Source organism: Scyliorhinus canicula, chromosome 13 (genome assembly GCF_902713615.1).
Source record: "Scyliorhinus canicula chromosome 13, sScyCan1.1, whole genome shotgun sequence".
In the NCBI taxonomy this organism is placed as follows: Eukaryota; Metazoa; Chordata; class Chondrichthyes; order Carcharhiniformes; family Scyliorhinidae; genus Scyliorhinus; species Scyliorhinus canicula.
Window position 1 is genome coordinate 89,034,484 of NC_052158.1, and position 27,809 is coordinate 89,062,292.

General features: G+C 44.0%; 1 protein-coding gene across 4 annotated transcripts in view; it reads right to left on the minus strand.

The window, feature by feature from the left end:
- Window positions 1-27,809, minus strand: part of pax3b (paired box 3b) — a 115,547-nt gene that overhangs the window by 26,278 nt on the left and 61,460 nt on the right. For all 4 annotated transcript variants that reach the window (XM_038816689.1, XM_038816691.1, XM_038816688.1 and 1 more), the window contains exons 5-7: window positions 14,854-15,053; window positions 10,688-10,853; window positions 6,412-6,626 (exon numbers count right to left, since the gene is read on the minus strand). In XM_038816689.1, coding sequence (XP_038672617.1) covers window positions 6,412-6,626; window positions 10,688-10,853; window positions 14,854-15,053 — 581 coding nt within the window. The remainder of the gene's footprint in view (window positions 1-6,411; window positions 6,627-10,687; window positions 10,854-14,853; window positions 15,054-27,809) is intronic.

Genomic DNA, 27,809 nt, shown 5'->3' on the forward strand with positions numbered 1-27,809 from the left:
TTTAAGACTGCCACACATTGTGCTAATGTTTTCAGTGAGTTTTCTGTGAGTACCTCCAAATTCTTCTGTGCTCTACCTTGTCGATTAATTCCTTTTTATCTTGAAGAATAAATTCAATGTTCCCATTTTTGGATAGATGTATTAAACAGCAACGTATAGCATTGATTTTCTGACCAGTCCCCCTTTCAGAGTGGGTCAGTGAATTTAGTCATTGAGTTCAACTACTTATTCCCTTTCCTCAGTCTGATGATTTGTACTGCTCCATTACATTAATTGGCATTTGCCACTTGCCAGACGAGCTGCACAATCCAACAAAATAAACTACCCTTAGTTTCACATGAAATTTTAGAAATATTCTGATTTTCTATACTGTATTGCATGATTGATGTTATTTATTAGGTTCTTCAACATTTTGCTGTTATCTGTCTTAGTGGTTTAGTTTACAATGTATTGTATCAATGCTTTTGGAGACTAAATTTAAACATTAAAAAAATCACAAAACAACCAAGAATTGAAAAGATGGGACATGCAGTTTTCAAAAATTTGTAACTTTCTAAATACTAGTGCAAATTCTGCCTATATTGCATTTTGCTTTTGATAGACGTATTCTCAATTGTCTATGACTCCCTTCCTTATCAAACAAAATATGGCTAAACAAAATGTAAATTAAAACAGAATTGCATGAAATTATGTGTCTCAATTGCATAGTTACTCAATCAGTAGTGCAAAATTGGATTAATCTAGTACCTGGGACAAACTATTTACTTTTTAAAAGTCAGAACACGAGGCGGCATGGTGGTGCAGTGGTTAGCACTGCTGCCTCATGGCGCCGAGGACCCAGGTTCGGACCCAGGTCACTGTAAGTGTAGATTTTGCACATTCTCCCCGTGTTTGCGTGTGTCTCGCCCCCACAACCCAAAGATGTGCAGGGTATGTGGATTGGCCATGCAAAGCTGCCCCTTAATTTGGGAAAAAAATAATTTGTACTCTAAATGTATTTTTAAAAAGTCAGAACATAGATTTGAAACTGAAAAATAAATTTCCAATAAGTGAGAAACAGGACATATCCAACAACTTTGAAGTCACATAGGGCACATTTTGTTTCTCCTACTAATTGAAAAAAACTTCCATTTGAGTTCAGAATGTACAAAGTTGACAAATACTCTATTTTGTGGTGTTATACTCCCTCCTGCTCATCCAATCGAAACTTTACACTGATATCAAAATTGATTTTCTAAATTTAAAGAATATGCCTTATATGTTAATGGAAGGCAGCCAGAAAAGGAGAAAAAACTGTTACCAGTAATGTTTCAAAAATGGAGGTCTGGACAATTGTTAAATAGCGGAATCAAATAACAAACGGTTGAGTTGATGTTTCAATGCATTCTGACTCATAGGCTGGATAGAATTTTTCAATGTTGCCAGGAGATGTACCAGCTGAAGAATAATTACAGCATTGTTGGGAGGGAAGAACCATTGGAAAAATCGTCCAGGCAGGTTTTATTTATTCACTAATTATAAGCTTTTATATTACTGTAGGGACGCGTGTCAGCTGTCTTTTAGTATGCCATACAGTTTCCTACGATATCGGCCATTTGTTGATAAGATATTTGTTGATAAGGTGGCATTGTATTTAAACTATCATATCCCATTATGACCGTTTCTCAGGTATTCCCTGGGATATAGCCAAAATACGCACATTCTAAGCTCATTTAGAGGATAATTATTGGGGATTTGCAACTCCTACTGTTGTGAAGAGGCAACATATCAGGTCAGAAAGAATTGATAGAAAATAACTTTTTTTCTCTTTGACTTACCCTTTTAATGGATAGAAGCTAGATGTAAAAGTTTTAATCTTAATACATGTAATATTTTCACAAAGAAACTACTGAGATTTTCCATAATGTATTAACTTTGTAGCATTCTGGATAATCAAATACGTAACAGTGGCTTCCTTACAAAAGCAAATGTACATTGTACTTGTACCAAGTTTTGCCATTTTGTACCACGTGTTGTAATATTTTTGTCGCAATGACTTGAAATATGCATTCATTGAAAACACAGATCAGAAGGCAACAGAGCAGCAACAACAAACTCCAGGGACTCTAAGACTGGGAAGTCATTGAGAGTCTTAACCTTTCACACATAAAAACTGCATTCACATGACACTCTCAATAAGGCTGTCTTTGGAAGCTACACAAAAAGTATGTTAGTCAGGGATGAAGTACAAAGAAGTTATTTTACTTTTTCTTATATTAAGAGTCATAAACAATGAGGTATTGCAGAGGCACTGACTTTTCATAAATATATGTGTACTTTAAACCTATTTTTAAAATATTTTAAAGAGGCCTCTAACAAAGTTAAATACATTAGCATAACTTTGAATTTCAGATGATGCAGATAAATTGTTCCAGCTTTGGTCTTGTGGTTTACGACATGATCTAAATGTTCCAATACTGTGCGTGCTTTGTAACTCATTCCTGTGTATCCATGATTCTCAATGCATCACATGGAGTTGAACTAGATCTTATTACCTATAATATCACTGCTTAGAATGAAAGGGCACTTAGTTCCCACACCAATATGGACATAAATTCTAGATTCCTTCATGGTTTCAAAACAGTGAAAGACATTTAATCCATACAGTAATAAAACTAAACTTGATGGATTACATACCAGAAGAGGATTTTGATCAAAGACTTTTGCAATATCACTGCAGTGCATATATTTTAACAACTGCTCATGTTATTATCGATGAGGAAATGCAGCTTGCAAAACAATACCCAAAATAAAACTAACTTGGAAAGTAGATGCACTTGGAAAGTAGAAAGCATCTCGTGGAAAGATTAAGCATTTTTTAAAAATGTAATTGAAATGTTGGGATTTGTGGAAAGTATCAAAGGACAGAGTAGAAAACATTAGAAAAAATTAGTGTTCTAAGAAAGGCCTTTATAAGAATGTCTTTAACGATGCCGTTAGCCTGCACTTATCAATTTTATTCCAAGAAAGCACCATTTGAAAGAAAATGATGAGCACATGTAAATGGTATATTAAAAGAATGGGGCCGGCTGCGATTACACAATTTATGTACCATATTCGTCCCATGAGTCAGTGATGGTATAACAACCCTGGCTTCACTCATCCTTCCTGTGTTCTAAAGCCCTGGGTCATAAAAACAAAGGTCCTCCCTCAGAAGCTATAAGGATGAAAGTAGATCAGAGACTTTCAGCCTGTCACCTTTGAGCAGAAACTGGCTGATAACATCTACAGATGTGCAACTGCGAGTTAATTCTTTATTTATTCTCCAACTAAAACCATGCTAACATTTATTGACTTTGACATAGGCGCTGCAATAAATGGTGAATAAAATATTAGATAAAAAGATGTTTCGGGTTCTGGTATTTTGAATGTGGAGATGACAGGCCAAATGGTCAATTCTCATCTTATGCTTTTCTTTTCAGATTAGTAAGAGTTGAAAGAGCAACTTGGCGCAGAAGTGTGTTTTTTCTTAACCGATTCCCTGGTGATATTTGTGCTATTGATGAGTTCCTTTGAAATACGATGACATGGATTCACAGCATTTATGGAACGACCAATCTTGTTCTGGTATAACAGGCCCACTGGCGTAGAAAGTCCCCAAAATTTGAAATTTGTTTGTGTGTCAACTGTGTTGTCAACTGTATGACTCAATTGCACCACACCTGATTTTGGCTTGGCCATGAAATTCACATGTGCTGAACAGTACTCCATCCTCCACTCCTGGCTGGTTAAATGCATGCAAGAGCGAAAGTCAGTGCAAAATGGGAAATAAAAAATAAACAGCAAAAAATTGTAGTTGGGTATCACAAGCTTTTTTTAAAATCTGGGATTTTTCCAGAAATGCTGGAATACCAAGGATTTAGGCTTCAGCAAGACCTTGGTCTGACCAACTCTGGAGAATTGCCTTTCGTTCGGGCCACCACACTGTTGGAAGGATATATTGGCTTTGGTAAGGGTGTGGTGTAAAGTTTCCAGGACCATAGCAGGGCTTAAAGGATTAAATTATGTGAACAGTTTGCATAAACTTAGCCAGTATTTCCTCTCCTATAGAGAGGGGGTGGGGGGAGCGTAATCTAATTGAGGTGCTTAAAACGATAAAAGGATTTGATGGGGCAGACAAAACAATCATCTATTTACTCTGGGTGGGGAATCCAGAACAAGAGGGCTTTTATTATTAGAAATTAAATAAAGCTTTCTTGGGTATGGTTATCAGGAATATGAGCAAATGGGGAGGAAATGTAGAACAGCCATGATCTAATTGAATGACACAACATGATTGAGGGGCAGAATATCCTATTCCTGTTCCTATATGCTATAGTTTTACATAACTTGTTGACCTGATTTTAACCCATTCAAAACCATTCCGCCTGCAGAGAGTTAAAATCGTCCCGTGAGTACACTTTCACATTGCTGAATTGTGAAGAGTCGAGATAGATGCATAGCTAAAGTGCACAAATGCATTTCTGAGTACTGAACCACAGCTTGTCAAGAATTATTCTTCATCAAAACCCAACAGTTTCCTCAACAGAACTAAAAGGTTTCAATACATGATGGATGCTGCTGTCATTATTTTTCTTGAGAGGTGATCTTCATATCCTAACACAGGAAATGACAGTATCAAAACACCTCGATTGCAATGACACATTTGCCGCATACAGAGGTCACAATATTCATGACAACAGAACCAATAAATGAGACGGCAATGTGAAGAGAATTTGAGTATTTTCAACACAAGACATTTAGAATTTCTCATTCCAAGTATTTGATACAGCTACACGCTTAATCAATTTCTTGTGGAAAAGGAAAATAAGATGTCAGTTAATTGTATGCTCAATGTGAAAAGAAACCAGGAAGGTTCCTATTTGCCCAAAGGGGAAATTTGTTTATTTAGTCTTTAATGTTTTACAATACTCTGAACTGTTGGATCTGTGAGTTATCAGTGCACTGCAGAAAGCAGAAACAACATTGTGTGATGCAACTGCACCTTAAATAAAGAATAAAAAGCCACAGATGCAAGGAGTAATTTTGGCCACCCTTTGTGCCATTAGAATCTAATTTTCTGCCTATTAAAATGTCCCTTACTGTTCACGCGGTAGCAGTAGCCAATGATTGGTGTGTAATTGACTATAATTGTCTTTTCACTTTTCATTTATGTCATTCCGTGCTTCCTTCTGTTCTTCAATTTATAGAAAGATTTTCAAGAAATTCCTACCTTTAACACTCTATCTCCTAGCTTTGAAATGACTCACTTTTAATTATAGGTTCCAGTCCCTTGTGACCAATATTAAAAATTAACTGGTGTACATATCAGATGACACCTGTGTCCAACTTATGCTGACAAATGGAGACAGTATATTTTAATAAAACGATAATGTCAACTTTCCACCAGCTGGTAATACATTTAAAAAGTTTAAGGCTTTCCCAATGCTATCTGCAATCATTCCATCTGAAGATAATTTACTGACCCTCTGGTTACAGTATGGATGTTCTGCAGCGTAGTAACATTACGATATTAAATGTTAAAATCGCTTAACAAAGCATTGAAAGATCACGCATACATTTTAATCAAAAGGGCAAGTCAATATTGACAGTTCCCATTTATGCACCTAATATTATTTCCTGAGCTACATTCAGCAAATAGAGTGGCTAATAATCATGTAGAATCAGTTCAATCTCATCTAAGGAGGCTCTTGTAGTAAGAGCTCACGAGGCATACTGTTTGTGGAGTACTCTTTCCTTTTTAGCAATTCCCTCTTGAAATTCACTTTCCAGTTTATACATTTAATATATATATAAGTAGCACTATTGAACCACATCTTAAACTGCATATATGCTGCATATATCAGTCAGTGCCTGGATCAAAATGAAGAAAGCATGGTAAAAATATATGTGGAGGCATCCCAGCAGCGAAAAAAACATGCATTAAACAGCTGAAAAAATAAATTAATGAATTGTACGGTAATGAACATTTATAAACTGTGATGTTACAGTAATTTGTCATTGAATTTCACTTTAGAAAATTGTTTAGTTCCGTTTTAAACATTTCTTTGTAAATATTGTCAATAACTCTTAGTAGCTCTTCTTTATATCATGTTTTCAATGCTTATCCACTGTGTGGCTGAATTTTATTTTTCCCACAATTTTAAAAGATGGTCGATGCAGCTAAGTGTTATCTTCTAAAGTGTCATGGAAAGAAAGTGTCTGAAAGATTAGCTGAACAATGAATAGCCACAAACTAGCAGTCACATGAGCCGCACAGACAGATTTGTGTAATGATTTAAGTTTAGAAATGCTTCTTTAGTTTTGCCTTGGGTAGTAAACTATTTGGTTCACAGATACAGTAGACACCCTGTTTTGAATCACAAAACTGACCTGAGGTGAGAGGCCGTTGCTAACTGTTGGGTTCATGGGATTGGTAGACCCAGTAGGAGACACAAAGCTGTCTGTGTACCCTGAAAATCCATGCCTGCTGGTGGATAAGCAGTAAGCTGAACTGCTGTCTGGAGTAGAAGGGAGGCTGCTCTGGTGAACTGATGTCGGAGGCAGAGGCTGTGGCCTGTGAACTGTGTTGCTTGGATCTGAGATTGCTGAAAGCACAATAACATTTATTGTATCATTAATGCTGCATCATTTTCATTTCATAAGTAACAGTTCAACGAGGTCCAAAGGCAATATGCTCAACTAACTGTTACGTTCACAAAAAAATACATCAAATGCTTTAATAATCATCAATTTTTAAACTTCAGAATCAACATTATAGCTTGATAATGCAGTTTCTGCAGGAAAATGAAACGGGAAAGTTTTTTTTATTTGTTTATAAACACAAGTTGTGGTGATGTAAATGCTATCAAAATGTACCATTGTGTCCCTTGCACTTGATGTTACAGTGAACAAAATGATTCAAAGGAAAATGATAGTGTTGGCATGGAGCCTCACTATACAAGAACGCAGGTCAGAGAATAAGGCTCGGATCAAAATACCTGATTAGGAACCCTCCAAATTTCCAGTGATTGATTTAGAAGCTAGAAAACCCAGAGCACTATAAATTGGACACACTGGTCGGGATTTTCTCTGAACAGAGCAAGTCCCGATGTCAGGACCATATGTGGGTCCCTAGCCCATAAGATGGGCAACAGGACTGTAGCGGCAGGAGGCAGCATCTAATTGGCCACCGCAGGGCCCGCAGTTAAGGATGGTAGGCTGGCTTTCCACTCCCAATCCAATCACAGGGTCGGCAGCTCAGCAGCACAGCACCAATAGTGATGGTCAGTGCTGAGGCTGCAGGGAGAATAAGTGACCACCTCCATTTTGAGGCACCCTCGCAGGGGAGTTGGAAACATATTTTTTTTCTCTCGTCAGAGCCAGGCAACTAGACAACAACAGTCAGAGGAATAAACTCTCCAGACCTATTGGCTATGGAGGTGGCCTTTGCTATGAGGGCCCCATCCCTGAGGCTCGGGGCCTCTGACTCTGATACCCTCTCTGATACCTCCTTGAGCTGGCAATTGGCCCACATATAGGGTCCAACCGCCGCTGGAAAAATGCCAGCATCACTCAAAATGGCCCCTCCAGCAGTCATTAATTATTTGAGTACATATAAGGAGGACAGCAGGTTGGTAAAATGGCCCAGTAGTGGGGCTGCATGGGGAGCTATCTGGCCACAGCTCCCCAACATTTTCGGAGTCACCAACCTCCTTGCCTGCCACCGGAGAGCCGGTAAAGTCTGCCCAATATCTGCTATCCCAAATCTGTGTTTAATCAAGTAAGTGCCCATATTGGGAGCATAATCTTGCAAAACTTATCGGTTTTTTTTTTTAACTTTTTCTTCTTTTGAGCAAGGTTTGAGTGTTTGCCAAATGCTTTCTCATGAAGACAAAAAAAAATTCAATCCTACTTACTATTACCAAAGCAATTGCGCCTCATTTAATACACTAAATAAAGTAAAAGTAAGTTGCCATAGTCCCAGATGACCAGAGGTTGCTTTCCCTTTTGAGAGGGAGAACTGACTGGTGGTGATTTAACCTGAGGATCACTGCACCTCAGGCGAGAGGCAAGGCTAAGAAGGTGGGCCTTTAAGAATAACCTCAGCTGGTATGGGAATTGAACCTGTGGTTCCTCTGCCAGCATCACAAACCAGCTGTTCCACCAACTGAGCTAGCCTGGCCCCAAACACACACCAAACAAAACACACCAAATACATGTTATATGAAAGACAGCCTCAACGTGAGTAAAAAGAATGCCCTGATAATGACTAGCATTAAAAACTTTGGATTGAACACTCCACCTATAAACAGAACAATATTTAACACAATAAACATATATTGGATGTTTTCTTATCACTTCCGGGGTCTGTATCCCTCTATTCCCAGCAGCATGGTCGGCACAGGCTTGGAGGGCCGAAGGGCCTATTCCTGTGCTGTACTTTTCTCTGTTCTTTAATTATATATTTCTGAATAATATTGGACTTCACCTGTATTGAAAAATGCATGCATTCGTTCATCCCATTGTCATTTTTTAAAGGCATGATTGGTGCAGCTTTAGAAAGGTTCAAAATGTTTGACCATTCAAAAACCATTCACTTGCACAGAGTAAAAATTGAGCCCAAGTGTCACGTCAGCCTGGAAATTCTGGAGATTTGAAAGGCAATTTCATTCTTTTCCACCAATATGCATCACTACCTATTTTAGTATCAGTTCCTCTTAACATGTATAAGCTCTCGGTTCTTTTCACTCTGGGGCCTGGTTTAAAATCCTGCCCATGTTGATGGGATAAAATCTCCAGGGTCTGCTGAAAGCAAGGGTCCCAAAAAATGGTGGTTAGCCTTTCGGAAATCAGTCACGAGTGAATGTGGATCCATTCACTAATTTGAGCTAAATTGGACATTTCAAGGTTGAAATAGGTTTTCGGTTATAGTTTGGAATGAGCAACTTCAGTGGAAGAAAAAGATGAGCACTGTGTGAAAAGGGCTGCTGATTCACTTTCATTCATTCTACATGACAGCCAAAGAGCAATTTCATCCCACCCTTCATTCCTTATTTAACGTGGAAAAGAGCAGTAGAGAGGTGCAATTAGGTAAGCATCTATGCAAGGAAATATTTCCTCCGTGGACTATATTATAATGAAATGCGCAGCATTGTTTGAAAGCAAAGGTTTATCATTTTGTTACACACGGTGTGTGGAGGCAATCTTTTACCACATGGGGTTGTGTAAAGTGAGTTGAACTCCACATCTAATGTGATTGATAGTGACACTGGGTCCCAAAATGGTAAGTGTTCTATTTCCTCGCACCAACATCTTGAGGATAGAAATTCACCCAAGGATGTTTTCTTAAATCTGCACACTAAAGTTGTTTGATAGCTATTTAGCATAACTAAAGGTTATTTCAATGCCGGAACATCTGGAAGAAATGACTGCAGCAGAAACTTCAAACCGCTACTAGGAATCGTGCAGAAAAAGCCTCATAGGCACAGAGATCAAAACAAATGGGGAAACGTTATTGCTGGGGGGTCGAAAACAAATTAATAACAATGATTGTAACCTTTTTCAGTTTCCCCACAATTTTAAGAATGATTGAGATATTCTTAAACAATTTTGCAGAACACCCACCGCTACTAGGACCTCCAATATTTAACTAGGATGGGAGAAAAATTTGTCTTGGGTCATTAACATCAGATGAGCCTTATAATGTCAGCCAATTGTGATGTCCCACTTTCTGATACACAATGGTCAGGATTCACCAATCCCGCGGCAGTGTCCATGCCATCATAAACGCCGTTGGTTTTACGACGGGGTGAACGGGCCGCTCCCAGTACTAATTCTGGCCCCTACAGGGGGCCAGCACAGCGCTGAAGTGGTTCGCACCGCTCCAACTGCTGATCCCGGCGCGAACTGTGCGCCGTGGGATCCGCGCATGTGCAATTGCGCCGGCACCAACGAGGACATGAGCAGTGGTGCCGGCGCCAACGAGGACATGCGCAGTGGCCTCCTTCAATGCGCCAGCCCCGACCAACATGGCGCAGGACTACAGGGGCCAGTGCATAGCAAAGGAGGCCCCCAGCCCACAGAGGCCGGCCTGCCGACTGGTGGGCCCCAATCGCAGGCCAGGCCTCATCGGAGGCCCCCCCGGGGTCTGACCCCCCCCCCCCTCCCTCCCCACAGGCTGCCACCCGACACTTCCATGCCGAGGTCCCGCATACCCAGAGCAGTTTAGAACGGCGGCGGCGGGACTCGGCTCTTTACTTACGGCTGCTCGGCCCATGCGGGCCAGAGAATCGGTGGGCCGGCCGCATAAAGCGGCCCGCGACCAGCGCCATGCCAACCGTGCCGGCTCCATTGTCCGCTCTTTAGAGAATCGCGTGCCGGTGTCAGGACAGCGTGGCCCGTTCGTGGGGATTCTCCAGCCCAGCCCAGGGCTGGGAGAATCCCACCCAGTGTTTCCCCTCACATTCATTTTTGTAAGCAAAAAAAAACAATGACTAATTCTGGTGGTGGGGAGTGGGGGGGAGGTTCGAGAAGATTATTGGCTTATTGTGAATACTTCTGGAGCACAGGTTTCGGCAGATGCTGTTAATTGACAATTCCAAATGCTGTAAGAGATACAGCCATCAAATTTTCTCATAGCTTAAATAGGAGGATTTTTTTTGTTTACCCTGTGGTATAGATGTTGGAGGATAACTGGCATCAGACAGCTGATAAGGAGACAACGCTGGCATTGCAGTTGGTGGGAATCCTCCTGGGATCAGGTGATTAAATGCCAATAGTTGATTGGCTCCTGCTTGTTTCCTCCAACGAGCACGGCGATTGCTGAACCAAACCTAATAAATTAAACAGGATTACTTCCAGGACAGATTTAATTGAATTGAATTTATTTTAGCACAATTATCACCATAATTAAAGTATGAATAATAAAATGGAAATAAACAAGGATGAGCAGAGTAATTCACAGCTCATGTGAAAAAAAAAGCTCAATAGATATGAAGCGAAATTTTCCAATACACTGATTCAATTTTGAAATATGATTGCTTAAGACTGCATTGGGGCTATTAAAAATTAGCATGAACTCAAAATACTCTAATTGAGCCAAAGAAATATTTCTATATTATTATTAATGATGCATTCAAGATTTATATGATTCGGCAATTATTTGTGGCTATCCTGACGGCAAAGTTATATAAATTAAGCTATTAAAGATGATCTGAAACTCTCCAGGACCATACCAAAGCAGATGCCAAATTGCCCCTGTAAAAGCCTCCTCGATCTTTATCCAAACATTCAGACCAAGCTGTCACTGAAATCAGTGGCCTTTAGGCTAACTCAGTAGAGAATGCTCAGATTCACTAGGAACAAGGAATTTTAGAAGATGGAAGATCGTTGATAACCTGGTACAATTCTGAGCATACTCCAGTTTATGTGCAGGTGTCAGTACAGAACCTGTTCCTTTTATGAGTAATGTGTTTTTGTTTTCACAAAGATATATAGCTCCTGATTTATTTCTGTACAAATTATAGTTGTGTGGAATTGAACATGTTGAAGTTCTTCAGCAGTTAACTGTCATCAGGTGTTTTATTGCGGTGCAGATGTTTCGGGATAACATTTGAGCAAAGAATCTTCTGTAGCTGTCATTTTAAAAAATGTTAAAAATTTATTGCAAGAAATAAAAGTTAGCAGATTTGGTATCCCTACTGTCTGAGAAAAGTTAAATTCCCAACACTGAACCATCATGAAGAAGTCACTGATTGACTTAAATCTGTCATTCATGCTGGGTTTAGTAAAAGATCCATATGTTAGTTGTTCTGGGGAATTTAGCAGTGAAGTAGATCACAGCAAGTCACATAAAAGATGATAGGCCTCATGAGACCAAATGAAGCTGTGAGGAATGCAGAGAAGTCACAGGGTTAAAGCTACACTGTGGCAGCTGCTGCATTAATGTGGCTCCTGCATGCACCGAAGGGCAAGTACTTAGAAAGTGTTAGTGTTCGTACTTCACTCATGACCATTCTTTGAGTTTGCGTAGATAATAAAGATTTTGATGGTGAATGACAATTACATTATGTATTGTACCTCTATTATTTCCAGCACTCCTTTGTGATATTAGACAAATGCTCCAAACTGTACGGGATAATACATCTATAGAGAGAGGCAACTACGCTAAATTACTTCATTCCCCCCCCCCTTCCCCTCCCCCTCCCCCCTCCCGCAAGCTCCCCCAACCACAGAACTTTTCCTCCCTCATCATGTGATCCCACAGGTGTCTGTAGCCCTCTGGTATCTCAGCAAAGCGGCCACTTGCTTGTGATGTCAGATATTGCTTGAGTGTTGGAATTGTTAGACTATTCAACATGGGGCTATCACAGTTGAGTTGGACTTAGTCCTTAACTGATGGACATATGTGTACACTTTCTAATTGAGTGCCAGGATAGTGATTGAGATTAGAAGCCTGGGTAATTGCTCCTCCCTTTAACTGTGTGTCCTTGAGGTCAATTTGTAGTTCCTAAACAGGATCAACTAACTCAACAAGATGTGAAGATCGAACCTGCATCGTGGATAGCACAATTGCTTCACAGCTCCAGGGTCCCAAGTTCGATTTCGACTTGGGTCACTGTCTGTGTGGAGTCTGCACATCCTCCCCGTGTGTGCGTGGGTTTCCTCCGGGTACTCCGGTTTCCTCCCACAGTCCAAAGATGTGCAGGTTGGGTCGATTGGTCATGATACATTGCCCTTAAAGTGTCCAAAATTCTATGATTAACCTAGGACAAAAGTTTGGCACAACATCGTGGGCCGAAGGGCCTGTTCTGTGCTCTATTTCTCTATCTCATTCTGGTCCATATTACTCATGATTATTTTAGGCATTGTATCATCAGCCATCATGGCAGCTATCCAAAATTATTGAGGAGCCAACAATCTGCTTAATGTCATAGTGGCGCTGAGGTGCTGTCCTGTGAAGGAACAAGCCATTGGCTTGTTCATTAGTACTAACTTGCTTCACTTTTGAGATCAACCATGCCATTACAGAGAGATAGTGATGGCTATTTTGATATAGAGCATACGTTCAGCAGGCAGTGAGTGGAAGGCACCATTTCAATGGTCAGGCTTCACTTAAAAATATTTGATGGAGGAGCTCTCCGTGATTTCCAGCGCTGAGACACAACTTACAGATTGGGCATAGTGGGCTGGTGAGAAATCCATCAACTCACTAAGAAAGACTAGGAATTCTGTATTATGTGTGAGATCCAGTCTACTTCAGAAGGGGCAAGGGGTGATGTAAAGTGAGTAATTAAATAAGCAAGACAATTATTGTTGTACAGCTAAATGCTATTATGATTAGGCTGGTCTTATAAAATGTACCTGAAAAAATGGAGCAACCATTTCATCGGTGACCTCCAGAAATCCCTTTAAGGCTGCGTTCCTAATCTTGCTAATGGATGGAGATTCCACAATGCAAAAACATGATTACTCTTCAAAATTGTTGGCGAGAGTTAGGTACGTCATATAGCCTGATTTGCAGGTATCAGTGAGGTAGTGCTTTGGGTGGGGAAATATGCTTACTGCTTCCTGCTTTCCTCTATGAACTACCCCCAGCTCCTGCAGACTTACTGCTCTGAGGAGCCAGCACAATCCCAAATTCTAACTTGCTTGGGTCACCCCTCCACTGGTGCTTCCCACATGTACACATAGAGAGTGAAATAAAACAAGAGGTCAGAAATGGCCTCCCACCTCGCTGGGATGCTAGTGCTGGGCCTGTACTTAAGAGAGTTCAAGTCCAGTGATGCTGAATTTTAGAAGCACTAAAAATCCTGGAAGTATGGGAACACACAACAATCTCCGCCTCCATTTTCTCTTCCCTACGCAAATGAACAGGAAAATCTTTGATACTTTCAGGGAAAGAGCAGACAAATGAAAATGGCACAAATGGCTTTAAAGGACGCTGAAACAGACAGAGGCGCCATGGGTCGATTGTTCTCCTGTAGTTCTGAAGTTCTAATTGTTACTGGATTATTTCCACCTCACTGCTGGAGCATTGCGGAAAGGAAAATCGGATGATTTCTACAGAGGGAGGTATAGCTTGAAAATAACCCCCTATGAGATTTGAGCAATGTCAGTGTACTACTTTTATTCTATAATAAGATATTGTGATTTAATGTTCTGATTCTTCAAAAAATTCCTTCCCTGCAAAAGGATAGTGAAGGACAATAATCCCGCAACATAATATATTGTCTGTGAGCAGGCAAAATCTGTGCTATAGCGAGGATGCATTACTGTGCAGTAATGTCTCCAGTTCAGACACATTATTAGTAGAAATAAAATTCTTTTGGTGTAGAGCAATTTAATTTATATCACCGATAAGGCCTAATGATAAATGCTCTTGGCTACGTTTATCAGCTGCAAAGAAGCCACTCAGAGATTTCTTTGTTCTCATATACAATCAGTCACATGCTTAACATCATTTCGTCTTTGGCAGTGTGCATCTGAGCACAGGTGAAGGTTTCATATCAATCTGCTTTAAGGTGCTTGAAATCTCCAAACTTATTATATCGCATCCAAAAATCTTCATCACAGGGGACTGGTTCAACATGGGGGCACTGTATTGCAATCAATTGGATTGTATTTATTAAATCAGCCTGAGACTTTTGAAGTCACACAAAAGTACTTCAAAATATATTCAACAAACGAAACTATATTACGAACAAATCTAATCGGTTTTGAAATAGTGCCTTCTACAAAATTTCAGAAATGGTGAGTGTTTAGAATTTGGAATTGGCGTTTGGAACATAATACATACAATGTACAATTTCAGCTGACAAATCATTGTGTTACCTGTACGCGTGCCTCTGTCAGCTTAGCTCTCTGTGCAAGTTCCTCTCGAGTGTAAATGTCCGGATAATGAGTTCTCTCAAATGCTCTTTCTAATTCCTCTAGCTGTTCAGCTGTGAATGTGGTGCGACTACGACGCTGTTTCCTCTTCAGAGGCAGGTCTGGCTCCGAGTCGATATCTGAAGCCTCATCTGAATTATTTGCTGTGAAAAGCAAGTTAAATTAATGATCTGTTGCGCAGAAACATGTGATGACAATTTCACAGTTGGATTAATTCACAAAAGCAAATGTTCAAAACATGGGGTGGGATTCACCCCTACCCGGCGTGACGGGGGGTCCCGGCGTAGGGGAGTGGCGCCAACCACTCCGGGGTCGGGCCTCCCCAAAGGCGGGGAGTTCTCTGCACCTTTGGAGGCTAGCCCCGCGCCGGAGCGGTTGGCACCAGAAGACTGGCGCAAAAAACCGGCGCCCCCGGCAGCGGGGCTGGCCGAAAGGCTTTCGCTGGTCGGCGCATGCGCCGGCAGTGATGTCACCACCGGCGCATGCGCGATGTGGGTTTCTCTTCCTCTTCCGCCATGGCAGAGGCCGTGGCGGCCGCGGAGGAGAAAGAGTGCACCCAGGGCACTGGCCCGGAGTCTGAGCGGGGGGCCCCGATCGCGGGCCTGGCCACCGTGGGGGCACCCCCCGGGGTCCAATCGCCCCGCGCCTCCCCCAGGACCCCGGGGGCCCGGTCGCGCCGCCGATCCCGCCGCCACCAGAGGTAGTTCAAACCTCGGCGGCGGGAGAGGCCTCCCAATGGCGGGACTTCGGCCCATCGCGGGCCGGAGAATCGCCGCAGGGGCCTCGCCGATCGGAGTGGCGTGATTCCCGCCGCCACCACTTCCCGGGTGGCGGAGAATCTCTGCCACGGCGGGGGGGGATTTTCGGCGGCCCCAGGCGATTCTCCGACCCTGCTGGAGGTCGGAGAATTTTGCCCATGATTTGTGTTTACATGTAAACCCTTCACAGGACGTCCATTCACAAATGAGTTTGTATAACGTATACTCTTCAAGTTGTCACAGAAAGGAAGTGTGCCGCCAATGGTAAAACTTCCCTGAGCAAGAATTTTTGTTTCGATGTCTGCTGATTGCTTTGTGTTCAGTTAAAAAGAAACAATTTCCTCTCATAACCTCTGAACATTCCAAAGTATTTTACAACCAATGAAATAATGTAATCACTGTTGTAATGCAGGAAAGGCAGCAGCCAATTTATTCACAGCATGATCCAAAAAACTGCTTTTTAATTACATTGTTTTGAGGAATTAATATATGTCAAGTCACGGGGAAGAACTCTCCTTTTATTGAAAAATAACACCATAGGAACTTTTACATCCACCTGAAAATATGGTTTTATATCAAGCTAAAAGATGGCATCTTCTCTCAGGACAGCTATCCCTCATTTTACATTCCTTTTTTAAAAAATATATTTTATAGAAACATGTATCAAAACAGGTTACAGCAAATAAACAAATAAAATAGCAACCTACTTCCCAGCAATCAACTATACAGCCTGTACAGATTTTTTCCCTTTTTCACCCCCCTTCCTCCCCCCACCCTCCCTGCGACGAACAGCTCCTCAAACACGGTCACAAACATCCCCCATCTTTTCTCAAATCCCCCCTGCAGAGCCCCTGAACCCATACTTTATCTTCTCCAACCGCAGGAAGTCGTACAGATCACCCAACCAAGCCGCTACCCCCGGTGGCGATGCCGACCGCCACTCCAGTAAAATTAATCGTCGTGCAATCAGAGAGGCGAAGGCCAAGACATCGGCCTTCCTCCTCTCCATGAACTTCGGCTTCTCTGAAACCCCAAACCCCTATCGCCATTAAAGGGTCCGGGTCCACCACCTCCTCCACTATCCTGGCTAAGACCCCGAACAGAATCTTTCCAATTTTCCGCAACCCCAAAACATGTACGTGTGATTCACTGGCTGCTGCCCACACCTCACACACTCACCTGCTACCCCCTGAAAGAACCCACTCATTCTCGCCCGAGTCATATGCAGCCTGTGCACCATCTTAAACTGTATCAGGCTCATCCTTCCACAAGAGGTGGTCCCGTTTAGCCTATGCAGTGCCTCACTCCATACTCCCTAATTGATCTCTCCTCCCAACTCTGCTTCCCATTTCTCCTTGATTTTTGACACCTGCTCGCCTCCCTGCTCCCCCAGCCACTTGTATATATCCCCAATTCTTCCCACCTCTTCCACATCTGGAAGCAGCAGTCACTCCAGCAGAGCGTATCTCGGCAACCTAGGGATACCCTTCCGGACCTTTCACGGAAAGTCCCGAACCTGCAGATATCTGAACTCACACTGCCTCGGCAGCTCTACCCTCTCCCTTTGCTCCTCCAGACTGGCAAACCCTTCCTCCAAATACAGATCCCTTACCTTGACCAGCCCTACTTCCCTCCACCTCCTATATACACTATCCATCCCCACCCCCCCCCCTCCCCCCCGGCTCAAACCCATGATTCTCGCACAGCGGCATTAACACCGACATCCCTTCCATCCTGATTCCATAATATATTGATTCCATATCTTCACCTTGGACTGCACCACCGGGCTCCCTGAATACCTACTCGGAGCCTTTGGCAACACTGCTGTCACCATAGCCCTCAAACTAGACCCCTTACAAGATTCCTCCTCCATCCTAATCCACTCTACCCCATCTCTCATTTTACATTCCTGATATGTTCTAAACAGATATGCGAAGGGAAAACATGCTAAATGAAAATAACTTTCCCATAAGAAAGGGTTACATTCCTGTCCTGTAATTTTTCGAATAAAAGCCTATTTCATGGATTGATTTAATGTACTTTACAACTATGAGATTACTATATTTTGGGACTGTTGCTTTGAATTTAGGGCAATTGAAGGGATCAGATGACATTTTCTGAAATCTGTTAACTGCAAGACAGGGTGGTTTGATTATTTGAGATCAAAGGAAGACTTAGATTGCACCTTCTTCTCAGTGGTTCAATGTAGTTATGTTTGAAGACAATTGCAGCAGTCCTAGGTTTGCACTGAGTAGACTTGAAGACTCCCAAAGTCCCACAAAGGTGAAGAAGGAACAGTTTGTGCTATAAATGGCCCATGCACTTCTAAAATAAAATGGAGTTGCGATCGAAGATAGCAAATTAGTATTTCTACCTTGATATAAGGTTAATGTGTTTCACATTGTCATAAGAAGGAGTGCATAGGAAGCTATTTTGGAGGTCAGATCACAGGTTTCTCTATAAATCAATGAAAATCGGAGACATGAGAAAGTTTGCACGGTCAGCAGAGGAACTACTTGGCTTTACACAGCTGGATATGGGAGGTAGATGATCATAGAATTATAGAATTTACAGTGTAGAAGGAGGCCATTCGGCCCATCGGGTCTGCACCAGCTCTTGGAAAGAGCACCCTATCCAAGGTCAACACCTCCACCCTATCCACATAACCCAGTAACCCCACCCAACACTAAGGGCAATTTTGGACACTAAGGGCAATTTAGCATGGTCAATCCACCTAACCTGCACATCTTTGGACTGTGGAAGGAAGCGGGAGCACCCGGAGGAAACCCACGCACACACGGGGAGGATGTGCAGACTCTGCACAGACAGTGACCCAAGCCGGAATCGAACCTGGGAGCCTGGAACTGTGAAGCAATTGTGCTATCCACAATGCTACCGTGCTGCCCTCTAGTCGAAGGGATGAAGCCAGTAGCTTTCTATAGATTCCCGGAGATTTTGTTCTGGCAAGGCTGGGTTGTGGGGTAGGGGGAGGGGGGAGAATCATCGGAGCAGGCTTTACTGTTGGTGGTGGATTTAAGAAACTCTCTGAGAAAAGCACTTGGAGATTGTCACTAAAAGCAAGAATACAGGAGCCCATTGGAAGTTGGGAGAAACTGTGGACTGTTTGTTAAAAGGACTGCTATTTCATGCAAAGTGTGATGTGTGATAAGTATAAAAGGGAAATGTTCCAAGGGCAGCCCCATGGTGCAGTGGTTAGGATTGCAGCCTCACTGCGCCAAGGACCCGGGTTTGATCCCGGCTCTGGGTCACTGTCCGTGTGGAGTTTGCACATTCTCCCCATGTTTGCGTGGGTTTCGCCCCCACAACCCAAAGATGTGCAGGGTAGGTGGATTGGCCACGCTAAATTGCCCCTTAATTGGAAACATTTTTTAAAATCAAAGAGAAATGTTCCTCTCTGCAGTTCAATGTATAAGTTGCCTACTAAAGGAAATAGTGCTTAGTCAATAGCGCTTTTAGTCATTTCTTTCAATAAAAGTTTTAATACATGAAATGTTGCCCTGTCATTATACCAGCTAGTAACTGGAAATTCAAATCTCTTTTGTAAAAGTTATCAATCTCTAAGGAGATTGACATAAATTAATATCATGTATTAATTAAACTCAGAAACATAAGAACAGGTAATGAGTTACCAAATGCAGAAACTCAGATGATTAGTTTATTAGTGCCATGATACATGAATCAATTGCCGAAATGCCGGGCTGTGATCAAGCTCAGGGGGCGGCAGTCGAACACCAAGAGACCCAGTAGAGGTGGGATTTCTGACCGGGCCAAGGAATGCTGGCCCTTCACTTAAAATCTTATGTGCACGCTATTTCTCGTAATTACCTCAGCAGGTGTAAAGTTGGCGTGCCCCAAAAATGGCCCCTGATTTCAAAAGGAGTGGTAACAGAACTGGTGACCACCTAAGTTTGGACCTCTCATCGGAATACCTCAGTTGAGAGGACTATTTGGGCAATAGATTAAAACTGTAGAGTTAGACCATAGGTCATCTTCTTTGCCACAATACGCACTCTCTCAAGATGCCATTTAAGTAAAGTGGCTTAGCCATGACTCCTGGTACTGTTGTGAGATCAGGCTGACCAAATGTATTTCTTGGCCCATACAGAGTAATCACGCTAAATTGTTATCTGAGGCCATTTGGGTGGCAGCATTATTTGGGAAGGTATCCGAACAGGCTCTGAAAGGGAGATTTTCATATCGTACAGAAGGCTAGCCTAGATTATCTGATAAAATGTCTGGTGTGACCTTGATTCCACAATCTACTAGCTTAGAGGAAGACGTGCCATTGCTGTCATTCTCTGTATTCTGTGATTCACGGAAAATATTGATCCCAGAATTTCTGAAGCAGTCTGATGCAAGCAGAAGCCTCCATGGACTCAGAAGCATATTTTAAGTGAGTGTTGGATACTTGAGGTGTAAACAACATTTTTATGTCAACAAGCTTTAGAAAACTTGCTTTACGGAAAGATAATTTTTGTTCTCTGTATACCGCCCCTTGTGTAAAATTTGGCCCCTTTATGTAAACAGGGGCTGAGCAGTCCAACACGATTGCTACCTGTTAATGAAGATAGCTTAACAGCATCAGTCAATTCCAGGAAGGTGTGGCGTGTGACTCTCGTCAACTGACTTCTGCTCTTTAACCCTTGGCTCTGGGACTACAGTTTTAGTGGAGTAAGGACACAAATTAAATGATCTCCAGAGTGCAAAATACAGCATTAGGAACTAATTTTACAATCACTCAGTCTGAACACTTCCATCTTCTGCCTATACATAATAATACTTCAGCTTTAGATATGAACAATATGATTTTATGCTGATCATCTTTCTTAGCAGATGATAATTCCAATGAGGTTTAATAGATGTATTTTAACTAGTGAAGTGGAAAATAAAGACTAATTTTTGTGCCAATAATGGAAACACATTGCTTGAAATGAAATTTTAAAGGAACCTGCGGAAGATTAAGTTCAACCGCAACAGTGGATTGTACCTGTTCTACAAATTAAATTTCACCCAAACGGAGTAAACTCAGAAGCACTCCACTAACCTGTTTGCGCAGACTTACATGGGGGGAAACAACAAGGCCTTATGGAGGCAATTCTGCAGCATTTCTCCTGAGTTGGAATCTATAAACTTTTAAAGCTGCCTTGCTGCTGTTACAAAGTTCTCACAGGGCACAGGCATCTGGCTAGAAGTGTCATTTTCACATCTATGGACCTGAATTTGTTCAGTAGTTTTGGAATATATTCTGCCTTAAAGTGTACCAATATTTTTGAAGGTGTATTCTGGAGCAAGATTTGTTTTTGCCCTAGAATGACTGCATTCGTTCAGCACCTTCCAAACCCACAACAACTACCATCTATAAGGACAAGAGCAGCAGATACCTTGGAACCCCACCACCTGGAAGTTCCCCTCCAAGTCACTCACCGTCCTAACTTGGAAATATATCACTATTCCGTCATGTCTCTAGGTCAACTCCTTCCCCAACAACACTGTGGGTGTACCTACACCACAGGGTCTCAAGTGGTTCAAGAAGGCAGCTCACCACCACCTTTACAAGGGTGATTGGGGATGGGCAATAAATGCTGGCTAAGCCAGCAAAGCCCACATCCCTTGAATGCATAAATAGGAACGGCAATTTACAATGATCAGGGGGCTTCCATGTATGAATCACATCCAGATAATAGAATACAATGTGGGTAGCATGGGAGCACAGTGGTTAGCACTGTTGCTTCACAGCACCAGGGTCCCAGGTTTGATTCCCGGCTTGGGTCACTGTCTGTGCGGAGTCTGCACGTTCTCCGTGTCTGCTCTGGTTTCCTCTCACAAGTCCCAAAAGACATGCTGTTAGGTAATTTGGACATTCTGAATTCTCCCTCCGTGAACCGGAACAGGCACTGGAATGTGGCGACTAGGGGCTTTTCACAGTAACTTCATTGCAGTGTTAATGTAAGCCTATTTGTGACAATAAAGATTATGTAAAAAAAAAAATGTTTTTAAGTTTTATGTTACTTAACACCAGGAACTCAAAATTGATCATAAACATATAATTTCCTTCCCACCATTTGGCCCCTGGTGTCCATGTCTGCTCTTCCTTCCAGTATTGGTGTTTCGCTTTGGTGCAATGCATGGGTCAGTATGGAAAGAGGTGTTTGGCTGTTTCTGTGCTTTAAAAAGATTCATGGGATAGATTTGGTCCTCTTCACATGCCAGTTTGGTGCTTGGAGGGAACCACCACTGGCTGCATCTCTAAAGCTGGTGAGGCATCAGATATTTATTCCTACATCCCACTTGCATGGTGTGTGATTTATAGGCCTGACTGACATGAAAGCATATACTTGATCCTGAAAGCCCACAGGATCTATAAATCATTGGAAAGGGCGCTATCTGCTCTATCCCCTCCTGCCACAAGGACAACAGGCTATGCTACTGGATGTGGAAGATGAAGATTCCAAAGATCCACTTGTCAATTGTTGCACATCCTTACATGCTGCTCTTACAGTTTTGAAGTGAGGTGAGATGTTCCTTGACTGACTTTCTTTTCACCCAATTATCAGTTGGCTTCAAGACCTACAACTGCCATGATAAATATCACATCCTCACAATATTTCTCCATCTTTATTATGCTGTGTGGGTTACCCGGTGCTACATCATCACTGACACTGCCAAATTACCTTACAAGGGTGAAAGTTACTGAGATGCTGCATGGAAATAAGTGCATTGCAAAGAAATGGAAGAAATTTGGGACGGTGGATGTGGGGTCATTAAGGGGATGGCCTAAGAATTTATGTGCATAAACTCCTTGGGAATAAGGAGACAGAGAAGAAAAAGAGTATGGAAGCTTCAATCTATATGCTGCTTCATAAATTGTCATGGCCACTCTGCAAATGTCCACGCACGTGCCTGACACCTACACTGTTTGACCATTCTCACCATGTTTCACAATGAGAGCAGAATACTCTTAGATGGAAATAACTTGCATTTATATTGTACCACTTATGGCCTCAGGACATTACAAACTGTTTCAAAGCCAATGATGTACTTTTAAAGTCTCTATCACCAATGTAGGTAAGTATGGCAGCCATTTCGCACAAAGTAAGGTCCGCTAACATCCAAACCATAAATAATTAGACAAACTGTTTTAGTGATAGTTGTTGAGGATATATATTGACCAGAATATTGCTCCCTCGGTACCATAGTGAAATTACAGAACTATGGTGGGCCATATGCTTTTGGGTGAAAAGGCCTACAGCTGGGCTGTGACGAGCCATGCAAATGTCCGTTGACTTCAGTGGGACCAGAAGATCCTTCCAATGGGGGTGGGGGTGGGTGACCGGAGAATGCCAGCCTAATCTGTATTTTTGGGATGATGATATTATGGGTGGGATTCTCCAGCCGCATCCATCCGGCGACAGGAGAATTCCGCCCAAGATCAATGGACTTCTCCTTTGTACGCGGCACGCCGGTGCCGTTCTTGCGGCAAGCAGGGCGGAAGAATCCAGCCCAACAACAAGATTTTTCTAAGTGTTGATTTCTAGTAAAGCATCCGGCTTTCAGTAAATGATCAGGTGACCAAGTTGGCTGGGAAATAAATAATAGAATAGCAAAGGATCAACAGGAAGTTAACTATAGAGTTGAGTAGATTATGGGTGGGATTCTCCATCCCAGGACGCCCAGCATGCATTCCCGAATGGGAGGGAAAATAAGTGATCATGGAAAAATCAGGATCGGTGCCGGACACTGATCCGCAAACAATGCTCCAACCCCTCACTGGTGGTGTGGACGAGGTTGACACTGCACGCTAATGGAAGCATGTAAATAAATACAAATGGCCCTTAATGACCCATTTGCATCGATTTAGCAGCCAGAGCCCCATGCTTCAGCGTTCCATGGTTCTCTGATCCCCAGGGCCGGGAATCATGTGAGTGCTGATCACTTTTGGTCTCTATCAGTGTGGCCCTGGCGTGGTGGAGCTCACGATGACCAAGGGAGAAACAATTGCCATGAAGTCAACCATGCCAGGGCCTTGCTGGTAGAGACCATCCAAGCCCATCCGAGGGCCATATTCCCATCCCCAAAAATGCGCAGCCTGCCCACACCTCCTCTACCAAACCCTCCACATGCCCCTCCCCAGGGACTCCTGTAATGGGGCCCCTGCTGGGATCTCTGTAATAGCCCCCTCTCCCCAAGGACCCCTGTAAAAGAAGGATCCGCCACAGAGACCCCTGTAATAGGGGAACCCATAAATGTGCATGGTGTGGAACACTGAATTACTTACCGGTTTGCACTCCTAGCGAGATCGTAAATCGGTTGCAATTCAGCTCCGCCGGGAGAACAGCTCCGAAATGGAGAGTCCAGCCTCATGAGCCTCAGCAGTATTTTTAGAACAATCTGGCTGCACATCAAGGAATATGGGCGGGATTTTCCATCCAGCGACACCAGAGTCATGAAATACGATCTCGCCAAGAATTTAGCGGCAGCCGATAATCGAGATTGGCGCCAGTCATCAAACAGAATGCCATTCTCCGCTCCCTCGACAGTGGCGTAAATGCGTTCAATGCTGCACGCTGGCAAGGGCATGCAAGTTGTGTAGTAAAGGCCATTGGCATATCATTAACCATCCTGACCCGGCATTTTCTGGGCACCCCGTGATGCTCCACCTCCGCCAGGAAGAATTACCAATGGCAAGGTTCACTTGTGGTATTTAAAATCGGGAAACAGGCACCATGGCTGCTGAGGGTGCAATCAGTGTCCAACATCGTAACAGTGTGCTGACAGTTGTGCCTCTGGCCGGGGGCATCTGCCAGTGCTGGGGGTAGTAGCAGGGGGCGGCTCGGTGGTGGGCCTTGGGGTCAGGGTGGCCAGACACGGACCGCCATTGACGCAGCTTGCAAGGCAGACTGCAGCTGCGCACACTGCTGAAGACTCAGCACCACAGGTTGTAAGGGTGCCCTCCAAGGCCAACCTTCTTGATACCCTCTGGTCCCAGCCAACCCGTCAATGGAATCAACATGCTCCAGCACAACCAGTGTCATCATCTTGGCTGGGATGAGGGTCAGCATGCATTGGAATTGCGCGACTTCTACATGGCGCCGGTGCTAGCCCATTAACGGGACCTGAATCACTCCAGCACTGGCACCGCTTTTGTCCATGTAGAACACTCTCGACTCAGTCCCAGTGTCAGCAATTACTCTCTCAAATAGAGAATCTCACCCCATGGGCAGGATCCATCCCGCCATCCCCGTTGTTCTCAGGGGGACCTACTTCTTCCATCATGGTCCGCGGTGCGAGTCTACCATGTCACACGGGGCAGCCGCCGCAGATCGCCGCCGTGCACTTGCGCGGACTCCCGACCAGAGGTGCGGGACCCCGTTTCCGCAGCCAGAGCTGCGAGAACCACTCCAGGGCCTTGCCAGGCCCGTGCAGATGGGAGAAGCTTTCTTAAGTAAAATCCAGAGTGAAACGCCAGCTTTTACGCTGGCATGGGGACATAGCTCCATTATTGGAGATTCCAGCCCATGATTGGAGGAATGTGAAAGGAAAACTTTGCTGGAAATAAGCAGAAGGCCCAAGAAATCTCAACCCTTAATCAAATCTTCGAAGCAGTACTTAGACCAAGCAATGAACCCTCCAAATTTTGAGAAGTGCCTTGAGTTTTTAGGGTGTGGACGGGAATTAGAGTTAAATTTGGGTTAGAAAATAAGTAACTGTTCATTGTACTTTTAATGTCTTTGTTGTAACTGACCGCTTAAGATAGTGGGCAGAATTGTACCATATTTTTTCAAAGTGCAGTTCCGTTGAGAATACCGGGTAGAACACTGCCAGAGTCAACGGTGGGATACCTCACCGATTATTCAGCCTCTTTAACAAAATATATGTTTCCATGTGCTTGTGGTGGCTTGCCTCTAATATGCTAGCCCAAAGAAAACCTAATCTCTAATCAGTGGAGTGCTTCTTTTAAACACCTCCTCAGCACTTGTTCGAAGTGCAGTCGGAGCGATGGCTACCAGGAAGACAACACAATGTTTCACGGAGGGAGCCCTCAGCAAGCCCCTGGATCATGTGGAGCAGGGACGGGGCATCCTCTATCCGTGATCATGCAAATATCCATCAGGAAAGGACACCACCCCCACCTGGGAGGCTGTAGCCACTAGTGAGCACCAGCTCGCTAAAGAAGACGACAGGGCTTCAGCACTGGAAGAAGATGAATGACCTTCTTTGCGCAGCCAGGAGAGGTCTGCCTCCTCATTTTCTCCGCTGCTTCCCAGAAAACACCCATCACACCTCCACGGTGATCTCTCTCCCAGCCACCTCGCGGGGCCCCAACACTTGTCATGGCCCCCCCCTCTTCCTCCCTGGACCACTCCCCCACCATGGGCCACACAGTAGATAATCTGCTCTTCACATCCCCGTTCCCACTTACGTCCCATGCATGCCAGGTTCCCCCCCTCCCCCCCCCCCCCCCCCCATGTCACCCGACCCATCCTTGCACCCTATGGAGAGCACAGACCAGAGCATCTCTGAGGAAGACATTTTGGAGGCAAGCATCGAGAAGATATCACAGCTGTCACCAGCACCCTCAACTAGTGCAGATACTTGTACTTCAGTGGGATTAACTAGTAGGCAGGTTAGTCACTGGTGAGCACCTCACAGCTGAAGATCCACAGCAGGCAGAGGATGGAACATCCCAGGGATCCATCACTCTGAGGGGTGCCAGAGCCCAGGACTCTGTTGAGCCATTGGCCAATGACATATCCCTGGGACTGGTCATCCCAGAGCTGCTGGAGCTACAAAAGCAGAATAGAGAATATCAGGAAGGGACATCGCCTTCCGTCTCAGGAGATGGTGCCGTTTCTCCAACGCAATGAGGCCAACACGACAAGGGTGGTGTCTGCAGTGGAGACCTTGGCACAGGACATGCACTCTATGGTGGATAATGTCCGCTCCATGGTTCAGCTCCACGGCTGATAGCATCAGCCCCATGGTGCAGGGCTTCAACTGCATGGTGCAGACACTAGTGAGAATCCACCAGTGTCAGTACCAGAGGACGGTGGGGCTTCACGAGCTCAGCTGCCCCTCTATCCCATGGAGGAGCTCAGGGCCCCTGAACACCGGAAGGGAAGAGGATAGGCAGGAGCGCAGCCTGAGCCTTCCACCCAGGATACCCTTGGGGTGTTCAACCCATCTGACACCTGCCTCCCTGTAAGCGACAGACCTCCAGCTCTAAACACCAAGGAAGGTAGCACCCGTGCAGTGTGAAAGCAGGCCGAGACCCTTAAGGCTCAGGGGACATCCGCCAAGGTCATCTCAGGCAACAGGACATGGAAGTTAGCAGGCCACCTCAATCTTAGCTGTGGATCCTGCGGCTACACCAAGATGTAGCATGAGGGTGAGGAAGAGTTATAAACTCTAGGCAACCAGTGGGCACGAGTGAATTTAGACACTGGTAGAAATAAGTCTGTGTGGTGTCCCTCCAGTTAAACCACCACCAGTCAGCTCACCATCTCAAAGGGGAAAGCAGCCTGTGGTCATCTGGGACTATGGTGACTTTACTTATTTACTCTGCACTTGTATAAAAAATCACTTTGTTCACGTATATAGATGTATTGGATGGCTCCCCCCCTCCCAATGGAACAGTCCAGGGCAGCAGAACCACATCTTCAGCAGTCCAATCGCCTCCTCGACCCGCACACGTGCTGAAATATGAACCTTGTGGTAGCGAGTCTCAGCGGGTGTTTGTGGTCTCCGCACTGGTGTCATCAGCCACCGCCTGAGTGGGTACCCTTTATCACTGAGGAGCCATCCCTGCAGGCACTGCTCTCCCTCAAAAATAACTGGGATCTTGGAGAACCCCAAAATGTAACTATCATGGGCACCCACCACCGCCGCCCCCCCCCCCCCTCCCCCCATGAAACGGGCACACCTGTTATGATGCGTATCTGGACATTGAGGGAGTGGAATCCCTTGTGGTTCAAAAATAGCCCCAGTGCCGCCATGGAGAGCAGAACCACATGGGTGCAGTTGATGAAATCCTGCACCTGGGGTACGTCTGCTATGTGGGAAAAGCCCATTGCCCTGGTGTACTGGCTCACCCAGTGCTAGTACAAGTTGATGTACAAGTGG